The following is a 24,729-nucleotide window of genomic DNA, read 5'->3' on the forward strand; positions in this document are numbered from 1 at the left end:
GGGGAGGCTGTGGAGGGAGGGCTCCTGGGTTCTACTTGCAACTATGGGATGCATCTTGTGTGTTAAAAGCACAGGAATCTGGGAGTCAGGACTCCCGAGTTCTATTCCTGGGTCTGGGAATACAGTGGGACCCTATTAGGATAGAGCACGGAGGACTGGGAGCTGGAATTCCTAGTTTCTGTTCCCAGCTTATACTCTGTCTTGCTATGTCACCTTTGGCAAGTCCTTTCCTCATTGGTCCTTGTTTCCTCATCTGTAAAATAGAACTAACGATACTCATCAGGGACTGAATTAAGGCATAAGCATTATAGATGTGTACCTGGGGCCCTGGCTCCTGGAGTCATATGGTGACAGAGTCTAAGCTTCAATGCAAAAATAGTTTCTAGCCTTCATAACTGTGACAAAACCCATGGAAATGAGGCCTGTGCCTAACCAATGCAGTGATGTATGACTAGGTTTGCAGATAGCCTGAAATAAGAGCTCTACAAGGCAAGAGCTGCCCCTTTCATCTTACTAAGGTCAGCAAGTTGTTATTATCCCAGTGGCATGGGCCACCCCCTCATAACTCATTATCCCAGTGGCTGCTGCCACCCCCTCATAACTCTCTGGGATGATGTTGGCTGGCAGGAGATCTGCTACCACTTCTCCTTGGGTAGGTTGGGGCTTTCCCGATCATCAGATCATTATTCCCTGGCTTCAGACAGGCTGGGACCCCTACCAGAAGAGGGAGGAATCAGCCTCCACGCACTTAAGCAGAGGACTATGGGTGGGTGGAGGCTGATTCCTCCCTCTTCTGGTAGGGGTCCCAGCCTGTCTGAAGTCAGGGAATAATGATCTGATGATCGGGAAATCCCCAACCTACCCAAAGAGAAGTGGTAGCAGATCTCCTGCCAGCCAACTAGATGCCTCATATATTGGTGGCTGGGCCCCAATCACTGCTTCTCCAAGTAATGGTGGGGCAACATTGTGGGAATGGGGCCACAAGCTGCTCTATGTGGAGTGGTGGGGCAACAATCTTCTTGGCTTACATGTATGAGCATAAATCTTTGCAGGTCCAGAGCCTTAGACTGTAAACTCTTTGGGACGGGGATTGTTTTACGTGCCTAGTACCATCATACACAGCTATGGTGCTATATACAATGTTACTGATGACAGCATTTTAGGAATGAAAGTGAAGAATACCTATCTAATTGAAACAGCAAGAGAATTTAGGCAGAGCCCACCTAACTGCTTAAACTAAACTCTGACTGTGGCACCAGGGCTAACACCTTTAATCTTGCAGAACGTGCCCTAACTTTAATGACCTTAGTAGTTTGCACCTTGACTTTAGATCTCATTTTAAGAGCTCTCCAGCACTCCCTAACATCATGTTTGGGTTCGAGCCTGACTCATTGTTAAGAAGAGCACTCACTAAAATCAACACTAGCACTTCACACTGCATCCTAGGATCTTCCTGGAGGCTTTCTAGCCAAGTACCAATCAAATCCAATGCTGCTTAGCATTATAAAATTCTAACAAGACCATAACAAAAGCATTGCTAAACAATCTTTTTGTTTCAGAGTAATAGCCGTGTTAGTCTGTATTCGCAAAAAGAAAAGGAGTACTTGTGGCACCTTAGAGACTAACCAATTTATTTGAGCATAAGCTTTCGTGAGCTACAGCTATTACCAGCTAGAGAGTGAGTTTGGGGGGGGGGAGGGGGGCGGCGGGTGAGAAAACCTGGATTTGTGCTGGAAATGGCCCAACTTGATGATCACTTTAGATAAGCTATTACCAGGAGGACAGTGGGGTGGGAGGAGGTATTGTTTCATGGTCTCTGTGTGTATATAATGTCTTCTGCAGTTTCCACGGTATGCATCTGATGAAGTGAGCTGTAGCTCATGAAAGCTCATGCTCAAATAAATTGGTTAGTCTCTAAGGTGCCACAAGTACTCCTAATCTTTTTGTTAACTTGACTATCGTTTATGTTTAGCCTCTTTAAGGAAAGTTTTTGATGTGAGAGGTTTAGACATTTGCCAGTGGCAGGGTTTTTTTGTTTAAACCAGATATTTTTTTCTCCCTTTGCTATTTACAAAGACTTCAGTCTATTCTGCCCTCAAGGAATAAAACAGCTTCACAATCAAACCTCCGAATGACAATAAAGTTAACTTTGTTGCTTTTGAACAGACATCTGCTTGCAATGTATACACTGCCAAATAAATTGCTCCAGGTTAGTTACATGTAGTTTTACAACCCTCAAGTCTTTTCCTTCCTGCTTGTCTTTCCCAACAGCCCCTCTATTAAAATACACCAACATATTCAGACAATAAATATCCCACTAATCAGCTCAACATACAGTATTCATAAATTACAGCAGGCACCTGGGGAAGTAAATGCTATATTTGCCAAACACCTTCCATAAAAGACTGTCCCTCTCTGTTTGCCTATTTAAATGAATTCTTGTTACCCTTTTTAGGTCTTAACATCTTGATGTCCTTTCTGTTGTACCACATGGCATACCACACTTGAACCCTATGGTCTAAATGTGTTCTAACAATTCTATACTATGTAAGGACAAATTAATGAAAGCTAATTATCTCTGGCATACTGTAGGTATTTAGGAGCTGAAGTGGGAATTGTCCCGTAACAGAAAGGAAGAGCATCCTCGTTAAGAAAAAAAAAAAAGAAAAGAAAATACACATGAGAAAAAAAGACAAAATACTACCAGAGAGAGTATAAGGAAAGAATATTTGTAATATAACTTCTTTATTACCAAACTGGAAGGAGTAACCAAGAAGAAAACTTAGATGTATACAGTGAATCACAGGTAAAAGTCATTTAGATTTCTTCAGGTTTTCGCCTCAAAAACTATGTCCACAAAACAGCAGGAACCCTAATCCTTCTCAATTGGAAGGCAAGTTATACAATTTGTTTTTTAAAATAGACTTTTATCAATAGACAGAAAATCCATGTATATAAACAATGGTGTATTATAAAAGACAATTTAAGAATACAGATCCATGGATAACATTGTTTGTTAGGATTCTTTTGATATATAAATATAGAAGACTTTGGAAATGTTGATATTAGCATGTAAAACACAAGTAAATAGAACTGTTTCTCTGGCATGACTCAAAAAATGTAACCATAACTTAAGACTTCATTATATCTCTGATTTCTTGAACTTTAACTTAAGTCCTCAGTTTCCTCAACTATACATGCATTCACTAAATAATATTTAGCTCTTATACTGTGCTTTTCATCTGTAGATCTCAAATTACTTTACAAAGATGGATAAGTATCTTTGTTCCCATTTTACAAGTGGGGAAACTGAGGCACAGAGCATTGCTGTGACTTCCTTCAAGGTCACACAGCACATCAGTGGTAGTGCTGGGAACTAGGTTTCCAGTCTGGTGCCATATCCATTGCTCCATGCTAACTCCCCTCAAAATCCAGTAATATCTATACACAACAGGCATGCCTTTATCTCTTTAGCAATGGAGTGAGTAAAGACACTTCCTCAGTATGCTCAGTAGAGTCCCCTGGAGATTGCCAGCATTCCTACAATTGCCATATGTATGGTAACTGAACTAGAAAAGGCTACGTATAGGCTTTGTGTTAAGGCTGGGAATGCTTTACGATAGGTTTTACAGCCACCATAGATGACTGATTTAATGGCTCAGACTGCATTTGGTCTAATAGTCCATTAAGTACAATTCTGCTTTTTCACATTTTAAATGTATTAATTCTACTGTGCACAATTCAACACAAAATCTAAATCCTTCCTGTATAGACTAAGTGTTGAAGATTCAATGTATGCCTGTCATATGACTGTTCTGTATGGAGAAGGGAGTCCACATCAGAATCTGTATAACTGCAATGCAAAGTGGAACCAGACAGATCAAATAGAACATAGCATCATGAAGACCTAAAAACAAACTGGAAAAGAAGGTAAAAATGTCAGTTTTCCCAAGATGCAGTTTTCACCCCGTTTAGTCAATTCTGAATAGATTAAAAAAATAGTTCTGATTATTCAGCACAGTCAATTTTAAAAGGAAGTAAATAGCAGGTTTACTTTGGAAGAAAAAACATGAAAATAACCATATGGATTCTTGTGAGTAAGGAATAAAAATCCCCATGTTTTTCTGTATTTTACCAAAAGCTCAATGTATAGATATTCAGCTTGTTTGATTCTGATTAAACAAGCTTTATTAAAAGTAGCATATAAATACAAATTGTGGATGAAAATAACCCAATGTTCTTGTATCCCCAGCGTCACAGTGGGAATATGGTTTCTCACTATTCACAAACATAAAAGCTATTCCCAAATAGAATCAGAAAATTAGAGGTGAATGTATGTACTGCTCTATCATTCCCTTAAACTTATTTATGCCCCCTGCTCTCCCAACACGAGGTAGTTTGTAGAAAATAAGCTATTAATAAATGAGCTGAGTTAGGTAAGTAGGGTGCATATTAATATGCTATAGACAAGCTAACAGACCCGTTAAGTAATCTATTACACAACGGTGGTAGGTAATATAAAAATTAGTATAAAACAATATCACCTTACAGAGCAGGAACTCCTATAAAGTTTTGTATGATTAAAGATTTTTTTTAAAGGGAATGAATAAAAGAATGGGAGAAAGTGGAAAATTCAACAATATGGACATATTGGTATTTTTAAAAGTTAAAAATCTGAGACATTAACTATATATAATGTACTTATGGCTGGTAAATGTTATGAACAGGTCACGATTAATGCATGGAACTCAATGCATTTACCAAAATATTAAGATTAATTCAGTTTTATTATTTTTTAGGGGAAAATAAAGAATTAAACCATCCATATATATTACATGTTAAAGGTACATTGAGATTCTGGCTTCTGCATCCTTAAACGTGCAAAGATACTTCCTAATCTAAAGCTCTATTAAGGAGTAATACATAAAGAAGCAGATCAACAACTATGTATTACAAATTATAATATATAATTAAAATAACTGCTTTATGAACAGGCTGGTTTCTGACAGCTTGAAACACATCTAGGCATTTGTCTAGCAGCTGTGATAATTATCCACTGGCAATCTGTTAATTATTGGATTCTAATTAAGAAATATCAAGAAACTGAACTCAAGGTGAGACAGTCTCTGAAAAAATTCTTCAGTCTCCAAGAAGAAGAGTACATTATTTTCTCTTTTTCCTTAGCACTGTGAGATGTGATGGGAGACTAACAGAATGGTTGTGAAAGTTGACTACTATGGGCCTCATCCGTAGCTGATTGAAGTCAGTGGAAAAACTCCCATTAACTTCACTGGGCTTTGGATCAAACCCTATGAGTCAATCAAAAAAGGCCGAATCCAGGCCTCATTGACTTCAATGGAACCAGGATTTGGTCCTAAATGTATAACACAATACAATCACAGTTTATTCCAAGTTAAACAATTGTTTTAAATAAATTGTGCACATGTTAATACCAAGTGACAAAGACAAGGCACAAGCTTAAAAATTAAAGTAGTACTAAGGGAATTACTTAACTGCTTAGACAATTGGTTACAGGAGATGGGACTTTTCACAGGTAGGTCAGTGATTCATATTCAGTATTTACTGTTAGTGATCACAATTTAGCATCTGATAGTTATTTACTGGCCTGGGTTCAACGGTGCTTTCCATTTCCAAGTAAACAAGTATATGCATCACAAAAACTACCACCATGGTTGGCATTAATTAGCCCTCTTGTTGGCAGTTCCAGCAGAGAATCCAAGAACTGAATGGGTAAACTATTTACCTATATAAAGTTCCTTCAGGAAGGGGCCAAGGCAAATTTGGCAGGGTGCTATAGTGAAGCTACACAGCTTTTGCTTGCATTTTACCTTTCTGTATATTAAAGAGAACTGCAATTTTCAGTATTAAGAATGTCAACCTTTAACAAGTATTTTACCTTTTTCTAAAGGAAAGAAAAAGATTGTGCCAAGTCCTACCTTGCCTTTGTACTGATGATATCTTGGTTTGGTTTAAATACAATTGCACTGATTTAACAAAAGAATATGGATTAATATTTTATTCTAAAACTTGACATTTACAGGAATTATGAAAAGTAAAATAGGTGTATTATACAGAAAAATGAACAAATATTAAATATAATTCTATTGAGGCATTGGGATATATCAAGAACAATGCTCAAATTACATCACAGTGGTGGAGAAGATGCCTTAAAAATCTTTAATTATTTTGTGCATGCAGTACAAAGATGCATATATTCAAAGATATGCTCTTGTTAAAATATAGTTCCTCACTATATCCAGCACACTGTTTACCCTGCTACTAGATCATGTGGTATTTCCAACTGTCAGATGCACTGACAGCTTATTTATTGTGCACCATCTATATATTGTGCATCTATTTATAATCTGGTAATTTGTTTCTAAATACAAGGAAATAATAATAATAAAGAGGGCAACAAACTACTGCCAGTGTGTTTTATCAGTATGATTGACTGTAATTTCAGTGGATCTCCAGGAGAGGGAGGTTTAAAACTATACATTTCTTATAGAGCAGAAAAAGGGATTTAATGTTCTAGGGAAAACTATTTAGGATAAACCAAAAGGAACAAAAATTGACCCTCCAATCCTGTAAATTACCAGCCACATTTTCATTAGTACAGTACTATATATATAAAAAAACCCAACATGTAAATTGGTTTCCCTTGATAAAAGCTTTACTGATGCCTGACAATGAAATCCCTTGGGACCCATGTACAATATACAGAGTAGCATTTTTCTTCAGCGATAACAATGATTAACACTGAATGAGACAAGTGAAGCGTCCTTAACAATAAAGGCTTAATAAACAGAAGAGAATTCCTCCAGTGTGCCATGTGTAAAAGTCATTTGTCTCCTGTCTGAATGACTAGTTCTTAAATTGATTTTAATTAGATACATTAACACTAAACACCATTTGATAGCAGACAAAATGTTACTGCCAAAATCATCTTCCCCTCCCATTGTTGTCATCATGTAGCTACTCTCCTCAAATCTATGTGCTGATTTCTCATCATCATCTTTTACATAAAATTAAAATTTCTCCCTTGCACTTTCGAAACTCTGTACAACACCTTCACTGCCTACATTTCAGCCTTCATTTTCTCAAACTGCTATGCTTCTCCCAAGCCACCCACCTTAAATAGCCCATATGTACCTTACCTTCCCATTCATTTCTATGCCTCTTCCATGCCACTCCTTCTTGCAACTCCCTTCCTATCCTCATGTACCAAATGACTATAGTCGTAATTCAAATCCCTCCCTAAAACACACATCCACCAAGCCTGTCAATGAGAACAATTCATTGTAGTCAGTAGTATGAATCCACATAAAAAAAATATTCACAGTCATTGATCCTCAAGTATAGTGTGTGCTTGGAATGTTCTCTATGTGTATTCAACTGGAAGCTCTTTGGGGCAGGGACTGTGTTTTCCTGTATGCTTTAACAATGTTCAATAAATAATCATTTGGGCCCAATTGTACAAATCCTTGCTGAAGTGAGCAATCCTTGTTCATGCATGTAATTCAGTGGGTTCAATATGATTCTTTGTATGACTAAAGGTTTGAAAGATCAGACCTTAATACTGATTTCCTATATGGAAACCTCCCTTAGCACTAAGTCAATATGTTTACTGTATCACAATATGGCAGATATTACTTTAAAACTCGTCTTAAAAGTTAAAGTTCATAGGATTACGCCCTCAGGCATAAATTATGAAAAACAAAGTTACATATGGGATATTTTATTTCTTTAAAGGGACAGGTGATTTGAAATAGAGTTATTTAGAAAAAAGTGAAAAGTGGTTTCAGGTATTACACCTGCTAATGGCTTATGGTTTTAAATTCACATTTTCTTTTTAAAATTTTCCTTTCCCCTGTTGCTGTCTGAAAGATTTACACAAATAAACAAATTTGACTGTGTGTACAGTGTGAAAGGGGGGAAAAAAATCAAGAAAAATATTTTTTGCTAACCTTTCAGTAATAGTCATCGTAGATGTTATTTGTAACAATAGTAAGTAAAATATAACGGAAAGTAGTGAGTTTTTTAGCTTGATTGTAGGCCTATCAGTGTTTTAAAAACGACAGGATATCAGTTATGATTATTCCCTGATAAAAATGTTCCTATTCTGCTGCATAGTATACATTCAGATTCTGAACTGTGAACAACAAGTGTTAAACTGAGGTATTTTCTATTATTAGAGATTGGACTGGTAGCACTGCCTACTATTAAGATTGCTTGACACTTCCAATTATAAGACTCCATTTTTGGTTGCCTATCACTTTACCAAACTAACTGTTCAAGCTGAAATTTTACATGCCAGGGGTCTGCCTGAGTCAAAAAAAATTTTTTTTTTTTATGTTTAGTTCCACAATTTGTTTATTTTTGTTCACAACTTTTGTTTACTTCCCTGAGGGATGGGCTAGGATTTATAGGAAGACGTGTTTTAATGAGAAACATAAAGCAAGAGAGGGTAAAGACACGGTAGAATGGGTTGGTTCGCTAATAATTTCCTTCATTCATTCCAGACCACCTTAGAATATATCAAAAAGATACAGAAATTGTCTAAGTCAGTGGTGAGGGCTCCAGCTGGGGTTGTAGCCTTTGGGGTGGGGCTGGGGCTGGGGATGAGAGACTTGGGGTGCAGGAGGGTGCTCTGGGCTAGGATTGAGGGGTTTGGAAGGTGGGAGGGGGATCAGGGCTGGGACAGGGGGTTGGGGCCCGGGAGGGACTCAGGAGTGCAGACTCTGGGCAGTGCTTACCTCAAGCAGCTCCCAGAAGCAGCGGCATGTCCTCCCTCTGGCTCCTAAGTGGAGGTGCGGCTAGGTGGCTCTGCATGCTGCGCTGCCCCTACAGCTCCCATTGGCCGCAGTTCCCAGCCAATGGGAGCTCCAGGAGCGGCGCTTGGGGTGGGGGCAGCATGTGGAGCCCCCTGGCTGCTCCTACACATAGGAGGAGCCGGAGGGGGGACATGCCACTGCTTCTGGGAGCTGTGGCACACGCGTGGAGCGGTCCATGAACCTTCTCCCCAGCTGGAGCACGGGAGTGGGGCAAGCCCCAGACCCCACTCCCCAGCAGGAGATCCCGGGCTGGATTAAATTGGCTGGCTGGCTGGATGTGGCCCGCGGACCGTAGTTTGCCCACCCCTGCCCTAAGTACTTTTCACTTTACTGACGCTGCTTTTCTGAATGGCCCCAGCTTGTCCTCCTTCCAAACCTACCTCTGTGCCTTTCTTCTACAGTCCATTAGGGTCAGGAAGAGGATTCCAGACACATCTGCCACATCTCCGCTCTCTTTTCCTTAAAGGCCCTTCCCCAAGGAGGTTTTATAAATGATTGTCCTCTCTGTATTTTTTAAGAATTTTCTTTAATTAAAGCAAAATTTTAGGAAGTAACTAAGATAAGGCCATTAAGATAAGAATGGGAAACTGTACTCTAACCAAAGTGATTTACCTAGTTGAGCCAAACCCCTCTTCCTCCTATAATTGTATCGTTTCTCTCAAAAACAAAATACATTAGTCACAGTCCTACTGTACTAAATATGTCTAGTAACTATATTTATGAAATAAATACACTTTTGTGGTTTTGGTAATAGTTATAGTCAAAGTTGGAACATCACAGGTTTGACTGTTTTTTAATTTTGCACAACAGAATGACAAAAACAATCAATCATACACTGAAATGAATTTTTCACACACCCACAAATGCACGCACACCCACCATGTGGCAAGTTTTCCCATGTCTTCTCTTTAAAAAGTACATTTTTCAGACTAAATATCTACTGGGACAGCATTTTTATGTCAGTGAGATGAGGACCAACTGAAAATTTATTGAAGCAAAGTCGCAACACATCTGATGCAAGCTAACTGCATATTAATTTGTAATAATTGTATAACATTATTTAACTTGTTGTGACTTAAAACTTCACTTTTGAACTCACCTTGGATCAGGCTGAGAAAATTTATTATTCAGGTTCTCATATCCAAATTGATTTAGTATTGTAACCACAAGCATAGGAGCCAAAGACTGGGCTGGCTTAGTAAATAAAGCATTGGTACCAAAAACCATGGAGGAAAGTGGTGATCTGAAATATTCAAGACACGTATTAATCCATATTACATAGTATATAAATATACATCACTTACAGCACTTATTATATTCATTATTTAAGTACTGTTCAGACTCAAATATTAACCATCAGGATACATAACTGCATAATTACCATCAACATTCTAGTCAGTGAATGATCCAGATATCATAATGAAATGACTACATTCCAGTTAGATAAGTAGTTCTTTTTAAAAAAAAAAATCTATAAACATACCTTTTATACTATCTTAGGTCCCCACAACTACCTTACTTGACCATAAATAAAAGAATCAGGGATCTAATAGAACAGTGTCAAAGGGCCTAATCCAAAACCCGCTGAAGCTAACTGAAGGATTCACATGGACTTCAATGGGCTTTGGATCAGGCCCATAGTCTGGTGATTCAAGAGTTGCGACTGCATACAATTAACAAGGAAAAGAGAAAAATAGGATAGACTTATATTTGTAAAAGACGTGATTTGGTACTAGAAACTGATTTATTCAAGTGCTCTTCATGTATTAAGTGTTCTTCAAACAAAGCAATCTGATTGTTATTCAGAATAATTTCAAGTCTTGTATATGGACTGGGGGAACGTCGTATCAAAAATATTTTTAAATTGTAAATTACACCACTTCACCTTCAAGTTACTGAAGAAAATTCAATGTACCACTTATGAGATTTGGTCTACATAGACACTGACCGCAATCCTGCAAGGACTTATACCCAGGTTCAATTTTATGCATTGGAATAGTCCCACTGAAGCTAATGGAACTATTCACAGGTATAAAGTAATATACGTGCTCTAGTCTTCGCAGGATTTGCCCTTAGAGGGAGCCTGATTCCCCTTCTCCCCCTCAAATAGCACTGAAACCAGAAACCCCACTGGTATAGAAATCAGTATATTTGTGAGAGCAACAGGAAGTCAATTGCACTTTGATATAAATCAAAAAGATACATGAATCACAGTACAGCATATCACAGAAAGTTTTATCAATTTTTATTTAAAAAATTGAACGGCAGCTACACAGACTTTGAATTTTGCTTGTTAAGTGGTATAGTTCAAACATTCAGATACCTTCTCTATATTAGAAAGGCTGTATCCTGCCAACTCTTAAGCCTCTGAGTAATATTAGACATGGGAGTATTTCTGCTGAAATCAAGAGGACTAACCATGTGAATGTTTGTCGGACTGGGCTCTTATAAATATAATAGAGTTTACAATGGAAGTGTTTAAATTCATTCCTTTGTTAAATTTACTCAGGGCCTAATCCTGCAGACATTTATGCATGTGCTTACCTTTACTTGTGTGTGTAAATTAAGCCCTTAAAGCAAGTGTTTGCAGGATTGGAGCCAGAGAATGTCACAATAATTTCTGCATTTATTTGGACATAATCTGGGAAAAAGTTATTTAATAACATAAAATTTCAAAAGACTTAAAGCAATGTACAGTAATAATGAATTCCCATTCACTTATCGTATTAAAAGTAAATATAAAGTGAAACTTCTTAAAAATAGTTGTAATTTAAAAAAAATAGAAAACTTTTTTTTTTTACCAAATTAAGAATCCTTTTTAGATTAATATGTTCAGAGTGTTCAGTGTATGAAACTTAACTTTGGTATAGAGAATCTGATGACACTAGCTACAGTACATTTTGTGAGCAGTAGTAAGATCAACATACCTCCGTTTGTGTTTTATTAAGTCTGCATCAACAATATCTGCCAAGGGCAGGTTAAACAAACTGAATGACGCTTGAACAATTACCCTATAGAAAGACAAAATATTTCAAAATATTGATAGATATTAAACATACTTTTTTCAATAAGAAAACTGTATTGGATGGTTGTGTGTGTGTGTGTGTGTGTGTGTGTGTGTGTGTGTGTGTGTATTTCTCTCTCTCTCTCACACACACACACACTTTACTCTCTCATCAAGTAAATTAACACAGTATTATTGCTTCAAATTAAAAATGGCTATTAGGTCTATTTAAAGATCAGTTCTCCAAATAAATATTAGAGCTGTTACTTTAATCAAGAATTAGAAACCTGTATACAAACCTAAAACTTTCTCAACTCTTTTTGGAATTTCAAGATAGCAGTTTGGCATTGAAGTGAAAGAGGACACTTACTGAGGTTAATACCAACTTAAACTGACTTGAATGGAGAAAAGGAACATCTCAGAAGAAAGAACTAAAATTCTCCTCCAGAAATCTGAAAAAGGACATGCAGAGGACTGGAAGGGAAAGATAGGAAACAAGCTTAAAACAAGTGACAGAATTAGAATGATAAAGGTAAACAAATACATTTAACACATGATCAATAGAACCAAATGAAACAATAAACAGGATGATAGATTTGCATGTATTGCTAAGTTTTGGTAAAATTAGGTTCAAATTACAAAAGTCCTTTTTGGGCTAAATAACCTTCACATATCTTGAGAGATTTTTTTCCTAAGGAAACTTGAAATGAGGAAAATATATTACTGGATAATGTAATTCAGTTGTCACATAGTTCTTAGTTACAATAGCCCATGACTGAAATCCTGGAAGGATTGGGGTTGTGGGTGGGGGGGGGGGGGGGGAAGGGGAGAAGAGAGAGAAAGAAAATATATGCAAAGAGGACAGGCAAGGTAGGAAGGGAAGACCATGAAATTAACACCATCCTATTCTAATTGAGAAGGCTGTTTTTAAAAATGTTTAATGAAGTATTTCCTTTTGAGGGTTTTCCACACCTCGCTGATCTACCTGTTCTGTGAAATAACCTTGAGGTTTCATGCTATAGCAGTACCAAAGAAAACAAATTTAATGTTGTTTAGCCAACAGTGACTTGAATTGCCAGCATTTTTGTGGGGTGGAGGGATCTAAAATCTTTAATTTTTCAATATTAAAAGAAAAGGGAAAAGGAATAGTATGAATCTAAACAACAGAAACTCTACTAGCTATTCTGTAAACTAAAATAAAGTTTAGAACTGAATTTCTCTTGCACTCTGCTAGTACTCAATTTCAGGCCAAAGGCGGCTGAGAAGGAACTGAGCGCAGTTCTTCCGCGCAGTGCTAGATAGCCTCGAGACAGGGAGAGCACGTGTGAGCCAAACAGACACTGCTACCTAAAATCTCCAATCTGAGGCACAGGGACTCAGATACACCTACAGTGGGAACACCAATAGGGACACTACTTGAAGAAGTGGTGGGAAACTGCTGTTTGGGTAAACGGGAAAGTCTGTGTCAATGGAATCTGCATTTGACCAACGTTAAAACTGATGTGGCTGGAGACAATGCTGCAAACTCTAATTATTGTATATATTAGATTGTTAATTTTAAAAAGAAAATAGAAGCAGTAACTAAAAGTTGAAATACTCTTAAACAAGAGTTGCCATTTTAATTGCAGCTCCTTTTCAGACCCATGAAACAGAACAAAAGGAAAAAGAGCAAAACTTATAGTAGGAAATTCTTCAAGCTACCACAAGGGTATGACAAAGAGTGTAAAAACAAAGTGACCTAACAGACTCCGTTCACAAGGCGTAGCAAACTGTTAATTTAAAAAAAAAAAATAGTATCCTTGAAGGTATATATTTACTTACATGTTTGTTGTGAGATAAACAGCCAGCAAGTAGTAGTGTTCTGGTCCTAGAACAAACATGACAGCGGCAGCTATTCCTTCTAAGTAAAAGGAAAACAAGATGATCCTGTAATATCCAAACTTCTTCAGCAAAGTATGACTGAGAAGCACAAGGCACTGAAAAGATAATAGATACATATTAAGTATATACTTAATACAGTACTTCAGTACTTCTTTTAAGAAAACAGAGTTTTGGATGCTATAAATGGTTTACTGCTACACAGTACTTCTTCTAATTAGCAAACATGCATATTTTCTGAAAGGGGAAATCTGAATCAGTAACATTTTCAAATGGCTCACAAATTAAGAACATAGGAACTGCACAAACAGAAAAGATGATAGGACCAGTGGGATGGTCCTATCTCTGTTTTAAAACAGATGCTTCAGAGACAAACGCTCTCCCTTTACCCAGAATCAGTCTGTGCGCTACTCTACATTGGGGTAAATATTGCTTCCCACTTCAGATAGCAATCAGCTCATACCATAGAGCATAATGTCCGATATCCCTTATGCAGTTTATTTTGTAGTGTGTTCATAGTGAAAAGTGTTTCTTACCATTTGAACTTAGACTACTGGACTGAACAAAATGTGTGGTTTTTTTTTAAAGCTTGTAGAACCTTAGAGACTAACAAATTTATTTGGGCATAAGCTTTCGTGGGCTAAAGCCCACTTCATCAGATACATGCAGTGGAAAATACAGTAGGAAGATAAATAAATTTGTTAGTCTGTGTATCTTCCTACTGTATTTTCCACTGCATGCATCTGATGAAGTGGGCTTTAGCCCACGAAAGCTTATGCCCAAATAAATTTGTTAGTCTCTAAGGTGCCACAAGTACTCCTTGTTCTTTTTGCTGATACAGACTAACATGGCTACCACTCTGAAATCTTTCAAAGCTGTAATTTTTCATTAACATCACAATGGCTCCGATATCAATGGACATATATGGTAAACTTCTACTACCACTATTACTCAGTGCCACTTTTGAAATTGATAAAACACTTTCACTGGGAAATCCTATCGTAACAGATTACTAGTTTTGCTTCTATTGTAGAAAAAGGTATTGGGAAAGGTAGATACTGAATGCGCAGTACTCATAGTTCCATTTCAAGTTTCCAGATTTCAACATGCAACAATCTACACAAAGTGCTAGCAACAATAAAATATCAGCTTTTTGGATGTGTCACATCCAGTAATTCACTTTTGACTGCATACGCTAATAAAAAGAATGAAGAAAACCAATTCACAACCTGGAAAAGTTAATTTATAAAAATGTTGTTTTTCTACAGAACACTGATGTTTTAGTCACAGATTGTGCTAACTTTTAAATCTAAAGCAAGTTATAGTTTGAAAATGTTGAGCAAAAGGTCTATGTGAATCTAAAGAAGAGAATCAAATCCATAAATTCAGTATTGAAAATTATCCCTCAATATTTTCATATTCGGGCATTAGAAATCCACACATGCATTATGTCACAAAAGTCTGAATTAATTAAAACACTTTAAAATAAAAACATCCGAAAAATGTTTAGTCATGAAGCCCACAGAAACAATTTAGACCAAAACTGACCTTTAGATGTTGAGCCCCTAAGTAACCTGAACAGTACCAGCAAAAAAAGATACTACTGCTACATTCCAAACCCTTTAAAAGCTTGGGGAGTTCCCTATGTCCTGAGGTAAGAAACTGAGACTCAGGGGTGAAAATCAAGCACAGATATCACCTTTAAGGAAAAGTCTATCACTATTAAAAAGCAAACCCAGTACAGCTGGATTCCATTCTTTCATACATTAACAAAACTGTCAACTAAATTTTAGAAGCAAAATCTTTATTACTAGTGACATAAGAGGTAGAAAGAACATAGCTCACAGTACAGAAGTGGAACTGAAAAACTTGGCAACTCTCACCTGTACTGTGAGGGAATAAATACAAAATTCCACAATGTCATTTTACAGAGTCACTTTTCTGATGATATGGTAATTGCATTTTAATATAACACAGAATGCTGTTTTTGCAAAAAGTTATGATAAAGGATAGTTTAGAGTTAGGCCCACAGCAAAAAGAACGGTTAAAACACTCCATAATTTGTATATAGAATTTTTAAGATCAGGTAGAATCATACACTAGAATTTTTCCCCATGATGTTTCCTGATTCACAGCTCCTCAGGATTATCATCCTCACTTTATGGTAACAAACATTTTATTGAACTTATTTTTGGTTAAAATATTTAAGATGTTGTTTCACCCACATTTGCCTATTGTGAAATTACATTTGGCTTCTTATCTTGTCCTCCTTGCTTTTGAGAAATAGTTGTTTATTTTCTGGACACTCCAAATAAACAATTAAATATCTTAAACTATATATATATATATATATATATATAAATTTTTTGTTACAATAGGAAGTTAGCAAATAAAAACAACAGATTGAGGCATACCTTAAAGACAATTGGAGTTTCAGTCTTAAAACATGATTTCATGATCTCTATTATGCTCTAACATATAATCAAAGTAATAGTGTTTTAAGATTAAGATTTAATACTGAAAATGCACTAAAAAGTTGCAGTGATAACAAGATTTAATGCACAAAAATTAAACTCTTCTTTTCTCTTCCATCCCTCACTTTCCATTTTCAAATGGGAGGACATTTTGAATGTACATAGTGCCTTTTATTTTTCTAATATAATGACACACTATATACCCAGGTATATGGTTCGCATCACTGTCAGATTTGAGCTCCTTCCATGAGTTACAAGATAACAATGCTCTCTTTCCTTCAATATTAATTAGCCACCAAGATTAATGATTTCAAACTCAATAAGCATTTCACAAAAGGAAGGCACTCCCCTTGCACTTTTCTTCCCATACTTAATTACTTTAAACAGCATCAATCCTCATTGTTAGACACAGAATGGATTGAAGATTCAGCACAAGGAAACAAAAGGCAAACACATTTTTGAATGCTCCACACATGAATTGAATGAATCTTAAAAAAGATTGTGGCAAATATTATGAGGTAATTCAAGCTTTCTTCTTAAAAAACTGAGTACCATGCAGAGTAATGAGCAGGTTAAGCAGGGAATTGACATAAGTGGCTGTAATACAAAGAAGTACAAATCTGACTGGAACTATATGTTAAAAAAATTATTATCTGACACTTTGTGAAAATGTATTCATATTTAGATATAGTAACAGATGTGTAATGCATGTTATTTTAATGAACTGGACCTCATTTCATCATAATTAAGAAAAATCAACATGCCGTGGGAGCATCAAGCTCTAGTGCTTCAGAAACTTTGTTGGAGTCTTTCAATAAAAGCCCTGTATTTCCAAGAAAAATATTGAATCAGTTGATGCTTTAGGCTTTAATTTTTAAGTCCTTTGATTGCAACACCAGGGCATATTCAGGATATGCGTCCTATCCCACACACCAACTGCCATCCCTTAATAGAAGCCGTGATCTAGCTTTGTAAAGGCCAGACAAGCATAATCCACAAAGCAGCTTTCTTTTATGTAGGCTGGATGCTTTACAATAAGTGAACTTCAGGACACTGCTGTCGGAGAATTCTGTTGTTATATCTTGAATTTGAAGGGACAAAACCCAAGAAAAATAAGGTCACAGCAAACTTTATACAGTTCAGTGGCCTTCTAAATAATGAATCTTTGGGAAGCAGAGAGAAATGTGTTTTCTGAAAGATTGTTCATTTTAGACTGTCATGTTGATTTGATCAGCAGTGATTGGTATATATTGAGTGTAAAGTTACTGAGGCTGTCCTAATTTCTGTAGTTTCTGTCAGATATATTCCTATCTTACTTACTTATAATAAAGAAGTTTATTACCTAGGTGTTTTTTTGAGTTATAGAAGAGACCTGTAAAATCTCTGGAGGGGCAGGGAGTTTTAATGGTAGATATTTATAAGTTCTGCAGCAAAGAATATATATTAGTTGTATTTAATTGTTGTATGTCAGCAGAAGCTTAAACTATAACAAATTCCTAGCTGTGCATTAAATTACTACTTTTCCATGTCTCCTTTTATATGTTATTAATTTATTTATTAAAAAGAACACAAGTTGTTCACATTAAAAATGAATGGCCTGATTTTCAGAAGCGCTAGGCACTCAAAACATCTGTATATAGTCTGCAGATGCTCACTATTTGAGAAAATCAAACCATAAACGTTTGAAGTAAATCTATGGAAAGTTTTTGAAGATCAGCTTTATACAAGTTTTTAGGGGGGCATGAGCAGGAAGATTTTATTTATTTATCTAAAAACAAGAACACTTGTCTTCTCTGTGGGGCATCTTTTTGCATTATTTTTTCTCTCACTCCTCTCCCACTGCTGTCCACATCTAATCCTTTTGGTCCTCTTTCCCTTCCAGTGCAAACCATATTTGGTTCTCTTGGGATGAGATCTTGCTCACCTTCTACATCAGTGGTTCTCAACTCTGGTCCACCGCTTGTTCAGGGAAAGCCCCTGGCATGCCAGGCCAGTTTGTTTACCTGCCGCGTCTGCAGGTTCAGCCAATCGCGGCTCCCACTAGCCACGGTTCCCCACTCCAGGCCAATGGGGGCTGCGGGGGCAGCCAGCACGTCCCTTGCCCCACACCGCTTTCTGAAGCCCCCTGCAGCCCCCAATGGCCTGGAGCCATGATCGGCCGAACCTGCGGACGCGGCAGGTAAACAAACCGGCCCGGCGCGCCAGGATCTTTCCCTGAAAAAGCGGTGGACCAGAGTTGAGAACCACTGTTCTACGTGCAGATGGTGAATGAATGACAAAATGAATTAGAAGGCTTCGCTCCCTCAAATGCAGGTGAGTTGACAGACCTTGCTTTGTTAGATCATCTAGCCCCTTCATCAATTCCCATGATGATGCAGAGAATGTTCATTTGGGGGAGGTCGGTTATACCTAACATTTATTTTCCAGAGTTCTGTCCCATCTAGTTTTAAATGTCTGAAAGCAATGGGGATTCCCTCACCATCCAGACACATTAAAATAAGGAAAATTAACACCAAGTTCTTCAATACATTTCACTTTTAGGATATTTTTTCCTGATACTGAGCCTATTTTCCTTCTCTTATTCTAAATTGTTAAGCCCCTGAAACACAAAAACATTTACTTTCTCTTCCTGTTGACTGTTATTTTATCTGCCTACCCTCCTTCTCTCTGCTACCCTATGCTGCCTTTTTGGCTAGACTAGACTAGATGAGACTAAAGTTCTTTTTATAATGTTGGTGCACAAGATTTGTTCCTCAGACTAATAAAAGGTTTCTGCCAGATACAGTATTTTGTCCAAGCAGTGTAAACAGATACTTTAATTACTGAGAACTAGCACAAAAGTAAGCTGCATTTTCCTTTTAAATAAAAGATTAAAAGCATTGTTGCATACCTGAGGACAAATAAAGCCAGCTCCATACATGATGCTTCTTATAAAAGAGGAAAGGACATCCTTAGGGATGAGATTATCCGCAAAGATCATCATGAAATTGTTGCAGAAGGCTAGGTGGAAGACTTGAAAGAAGTTCATGGTCACAAAAAGTATAAAGTTTTTCTGTGTCATTATCTGTTTGGTCAATGAAATTACAGAGGACCAGGAGAGAGCTTTATCATTATTTTCTAAGCTAGTGTTCTCCACAGGAGTTTCTCTCTGTTCATACTGACTAGTGCTATATATGCCAGTGTAACACATACAAGCAGTTGCTAGTGCTGCAACCAAAACAGTAAAGGTTTGAAAATAGGCAAAATTTTCCATATTATCTGATATTAGACCACAAAAAAGAATGCTGGTTGATCCAACTAATGTTGCCACTTGGTTATAGTTAATAAGCTGAAGTCTACTTTCATGTCTAGTTGAAATCTCTGCAAAGAGCGCACATTGTGCTAGCAACACAAATGTAAGCAAGCCATCAAAAGCACATAAAGCAACAATAAGGTGAAGACCATTAAGCCAGTCACCTTCCTGATAATGTTTCCAAGGAAACCAGGGAAGCAGAAAAGCTAAGCCATACAATGGTGCTCCATATAAAATTGAAAACTGACGTCTTGAGCAGCATGGGACTTTGGAGTTGTCTTGAATATACCCAAAGAGAGGGTCATTAATGGCATTCCAGATCATAAAAACTACCTGAGAAGAAAAATACAGAATTTCTCATTAGTGATATTTTTCTGTAGGATTCATCAAGACATACATAACATCTGGAATAACAAAAGTGCTGACCTATATGATGGAAAGGTTAAACGTATTTTGTATGTTGTACACTCACAAACAAACATTAAGTATATTTGTATGTAGAGTCATCTAAATTAAACTATTTCTAAATCTCTACTAACAGAGGATATTGATGCACAAACAATGAAGTACACTATGTCATATTTGTTTAATGTACAATTCTACTTGGAAAACAAAAGAGGAAAGCTTGCCAAATGGAAATGGACTAAGGCCATATTTTTAAAAGTACTTAGGTGCTTTAAGATACCTACCGGCACGTAGCAGGATTTTCAAAAGTGGGTGTTAGGCATTTAGGTGCATTTGAAAATCCTACTGAGTGCCTACCTGCATTGTTAGCTGCCTATATACCTTTAAAAATCTGGCCTTAAAGGCCCAGTCCTGCAAAGACTTACACACATGGCCCTTCATCTTGCAAACCCTTGTGCATATAAGTAACTTTGAGAACATGAGTAGACCCTTTTAATTCATTGGGACTACATACATGCATAAGGTTGCTCACATAAGTAAGGATTTTCAGGATCATGGCCATATTTAACTTTAAACAACAATTTAACATATGTATAAATCTTTGCTGAACAGGGACATAAAATTGGTAAAGAAAAACTTTATTTTGAAGTTTGTCAGAGTAACAAACATACTTCCAACAATGGATTTTTTTTTAAATCTAAAAACTATTAATAAACTTTGAATGTACCTACAATTTATTAAGGATCACATATTTAATTATATTTGCAGTATGTCAATAATTGATTCATCAATGAAGCAGAATTATTTCATTATTATTATACAAACACTGTGCACAACAATATGAAAATCCATGTTCCAATGTACTATACCTGTGCTTGATGAAATGCTGTTTCTGAAATCTTGTATTGGTTTAAGAAAAGCTTAACATAGTAGAAATTAAAGATACTGTTCATCATTCCAGCGCCTAGTGTGGTCATGGAATATGCCAGGGCATTAGGATGAATTCCTAAAACAAATTTCATTTTCCAAATTGTGAATGTCTCCTCTTCTTCTAATTATAAAAAAAGAAAAATACTTATAATTACTTATTGATTAAGTACAATTGATATTTATAATCCTTGCTAATAGAGGACTACTGAATTCCATGTTACAGCGTGCCACATTTTAGTTTTACTACTTCGGAAAATGAAAAGCCATTGGAGATTTGCCTATGTTAGGACTGCAAGAAGGGATCCCTAGAGTCCATGTTGGTCAGCTTTATCATTCAGTCTCTTTCCAACTTTCAAAATGTACAACAAAATGTCTATAAAATTGAGTCAATAAGCTACAGTATTAAGAGATCAATGAAGTTTCTTAATTTTGTCTGAGTACTTAAAATACCTATGGTACATGTGTATCGAAGAACAAATTTATCATTTGTCAAAAATTGTATCCCTAGACCCCAGTCTTGCACTGTAATCACTAGTGCAAACCCATACTCTGGTACCGTGCTAGTAAATCAAGACTTTTTTTATAATCTTTTTTTTCTGGTTTCCCCCCCAAAATTTACATGTACATTTTATATTTATCTATACAATTAGATTTGACACAAGGTCTGCAACTGCTTACCCCAAAATATTAGACAACGGGGTCCTCAGTTTCAGAAAGTTTGTGAACCTTATTATTTCCCTCATAAATTCTTTTTGCAGAAACCAAACAAAACTCTAGAGGCATACCTAATAACAATCTGGAATATAGGATCTGAAATAGCTATTCAAACCACTGGCTGAACTTAGTCCAGTGCATTGCCTAATGAACTGGCCAATATATCTAGTGCAGGGGTTCTCAAACTGGGGGTTGGGACCCCTCAGGGGGTCACAAGGTTATTACAGAGGGGGTTGTGAGCTTCCGGCCTCCACTCCAAACCCTGCTTTTCCTCCAGCATTTATAATGGTGTTAAATATATTAAAAAGTGTTTTTAATTTATAAGGAGGGTTGCACTCAGAGGCTTGCTATGTGAAAGGGGTCACCAGTACAAAAGTTTGAGAACTACTGATCTAGTGCTCCATATCAAGGTTGGTACCATATTCCCTCTCGCAAGAAGTGCACCTCTCCAACTGTGCAATGCTGTAAATATATATGATGATTCCTTTCTACCTCCCCTTTTGCTGGTCTACCTATATCTATCCTAATCACGAGATTTAACTTTGCATGAATCAGGAAGGGGTAACCAGGTATGTTTAAAGTTCCAAATTTCCTAATGGCAACTAATGTACACGTGAGCTAGAGGATCCCACAGAGCAAAACAGACTGCGTTATTTAAGCAGGTAATAGATGGGTCCCACTGGATTCAGCTGACCACCTTCCCACTCAAATAGACTTCAAGGTCAGAAGGGACCATCGTGATCATCTAGTCTGACCTCTTGCACATTGCAGGCCTCAGAACCTCACCCACTCCTGAAATAGACCCCTAACTTCCAGCTGAGTTACTGAAGTCCTCAAATCATGGTTTAAAGACTTCAAGTTACAGAGAATTCACCATTTACATTAGTTTAAACCTGCAAGTGATCCATGCCCCTTAGTGCAGAGGAAGGTGGAAAAAACCTAGCCAATCTGACCCGGGGAAAAATTCCTTTCTGACCCCAAATATGGCAATCAGTTAGACCCTGAGCATGCGGGCAAGATCCACCAGGCAGATACCTGGAAAAGAATTCTCTGTACCAACTCCAAGTCCTCCCCATCTAGTGTCTCATCTCCAGCAGTTGCAGATTTTTGCTACTGGCAGTCGCCATTGGGCCACTTGCCATCTTAGTCAGTCCCATCATACTATCCCCTCCATAAACTTCTCGAGCTCAGTCTTGAAACCAGTTAAGTTTTTTCCCCCACTAGGGGGAACTGTTCCAGAACTTCACTCCTCTGATGGTTTTTTGTCTAATTTCAAGCCTAACCTTGTTGGTAGCCAGTTTATAGCCATTTGTTCTTATGTTCACTTTGACACTTAGTTTGAATTACCAGAGAGGGAGAGGAGTTTTTATCCCTCTGATGTATTTATAGAGAGCAATCATACTGCATATTACTTGCTTCTCTCCAAGAAGCAATGACCAGGAGTAAAAGAAAACTAGTACCCAAGGTAGAGAGATGAAAATGGATTCCAAATGGTAATACTAAGCCCTGTCCAAACTGTGCTAGCTGACAGACACCATGCTCAGATCGCCATATGGAGTCAGAAAGGAATTTTTCCCCAGGTCAGATTGGCTGGGGTTCCCAAACTGTAATCTTTTGGGCACTTGTTAGCAGTCCTCAGAACTGGCTGGTCACATCTTTTTTACGTCTTTTAAACCACATTAAAATGTAGCTACAAATACATTATACTTTCTAATGTTGAGTGTAAGCAATTTCTGTAATTGACAGAGATATAACTGCAAATGGAAGGGAAAGAGGTCTGCATGATTTTGAATAGGAGGGAAGGTGAATACATGAAACACGATCCAACTTTACATAAAAAAGTCAGAGAACCCAAATTCTAATGGTTACCAAGCATTGCTCCTTTTTAATACTATAGAACTGTGCTTGACAACCAGACAGAAGGGTCTATGGACAGTTCACTGGACTAGAAACTTGGAGACCTTTGTTCTCTGTAGAGTTGGGCAAGTCACTAGTCCTTCCTCCAACAGTCCTACCCTTCCCCATCTGTAAAGTGTCACCCTTCTTTATAAATATTAAGGGTCTATGGATGAAAAATACTGTATAATTTCTAGGTATTATCATGGATAATTATTTTCAAACATGGTAGCAGCTGCTACCATGCTTCACTGTGGCCAGCGATTCCTCACCAAACAACAGCACCATGGGAAGTTTACAATAAAAAGACATGGTTGACATCTGCGAGCTGCAGTATACAATCCTGTTTGAAAGCATTTTAACAGAATGAAGCATTCATCCCTAAGGACCCCAGGATGCTTTATAGACCATACATATGCACAGAGTTCACTTCAGGGACTATTTTAACAGCATTCACCTATGAGGCCCCTAGACTCAACTATTCCTATCCCTCTGTACTTCACCACCATTCCCACCCTCATAGCCCCCTATCCAATCCCACACCCACAGCTCCCCATTCCTCTGTACTTCACCACCATTCCCACGCCCCCCCATAGCTCACCCATCCTATCCAACCTCCCATAGCTCCCCATTCCTCTGTATTTCACCACCATTCCCACCCCACCCACAGCTCCCCATCCCCCTGCACTTCACCACCATTCCCACCCCCATAGCTCCCATGGGTGCTGGAACAATTTGTATAGCGAGGGAGCTAAGAGCCACTCAACCAAACTGTAAACCCTGCATAGGATGGAAACCACTGCAAGTCAGGAAGTGCTACAGCACCCCCACACCCCTAGTTCCAGCACCTATGATAGCTCCCCATCCTCCCCCAAACCCCTTTCCTTCTCCCCGGGAAGCCCAAGAACCGACTCCCCGGGAATTAACCCTTCACAGCCTTATCCACTCTGCCCCCACACAGCCATCACTAACCGACTCGTTGTCTCCGCCCTCCGGCCGGAGGCTACGCAGCTCACTCGCGGGGCAGAACTTAATTTCCTCAAACCCACCTTCCCCCCCGCCCCCTCTCCATTGGCTGAGTGGAGGCTTTCTGCACGTGATTGGTCGGCGTTCCGGTCGATCGCTGAGTGGCGGCATGCGATTGGTTATCTGCCGGGCAGGTCAGAGTGCCCGTTTTGAATAATCGTTCCCCTGGTTAGTAAGAAGGCGGTTGCCGATGCCACGTTGCTGGCGGCTGCGGTGTCGGGCCCGGCCTGGAGAGGGGGGGACTCGGCAAAATCC

The 24,729-nt window shown here is 37.9% G+C and overlaps 1 protein-coding gene across 1 annotated transcript; it reads right to left on the reverse strand.

Moving 5' to 3' along the window:
* Positions 1 to 2,713: 2,713 nt before the first annotated feature.
* On the reverse strand, positions 2,714 to 24,470 carry LOC144271513 (transmembrane protein 180-like). Its single transcript, XM_077828898.1, has 7 exons — positions 24,421 to 24,470; positions 20,778 to 20,959; positions 19,102 to 19,836; positions 13,681 to 13,835; positions 11,783 to 11,866; positions 9,955 to 10,098; positions 2,714 to 3,918 (listed from the first exon to the last, which is right to left on the reverse strand). Exons 2-7 carry the CDS (start codon positions 20,928 to 20,930, stop codon positions 3,789 to 3,791), a joined length of 1,401 nt encoding a protein of 466 aa, XP_077685024.1. The 5' UTR covers positions 20,931 to 20,959; positions 24,421 to 24,470; the 3' UTR covers positions 2,714 to 3,788.
* Between the last annotated feature and the right edge of the window lie 259 nt (positions 24,471 to 24,729).

Source organism: Eretmochelys imbricata, chromosome 10 (assembly GCF_965152235.1).
Source record: "Eretmochelys imbricata isolate rEreImb1 chromosome 10, rEreImb1.hap1, whole genome shotgun sequence".
Taxonomy (NCBI): Eukaryota; Metazoa; Chordata; order Testudines; family Cheloniidae; genus Eretmochelys; species Eretmochelys imbricata.

Bases quoted from the DNA above. Each gene is read 5' to 3' on its own strand.
- LOC144271513 (XM_077828898.1), bottom strand. From the start codon at position 20,930: ATGAAATTTGTTTTAGGAATTCATCCTAATGCCCTGGCATATTCCATG. The intron at 19,837-20,777 runs GTATAGTACATT...TTTTCTTCTCAG, and splicing joins CAGCATTTCATCAAGCACAG to GTAGTTTTTATGATCTGGAA. The intron at 13,836-19,101 runs GTATGCAACAAT...TTATCTTTTCAG, and splicing joins CTGGCTTTATTTGTCCTCAG to TGCCTTGTGCTTCTCAGTCA.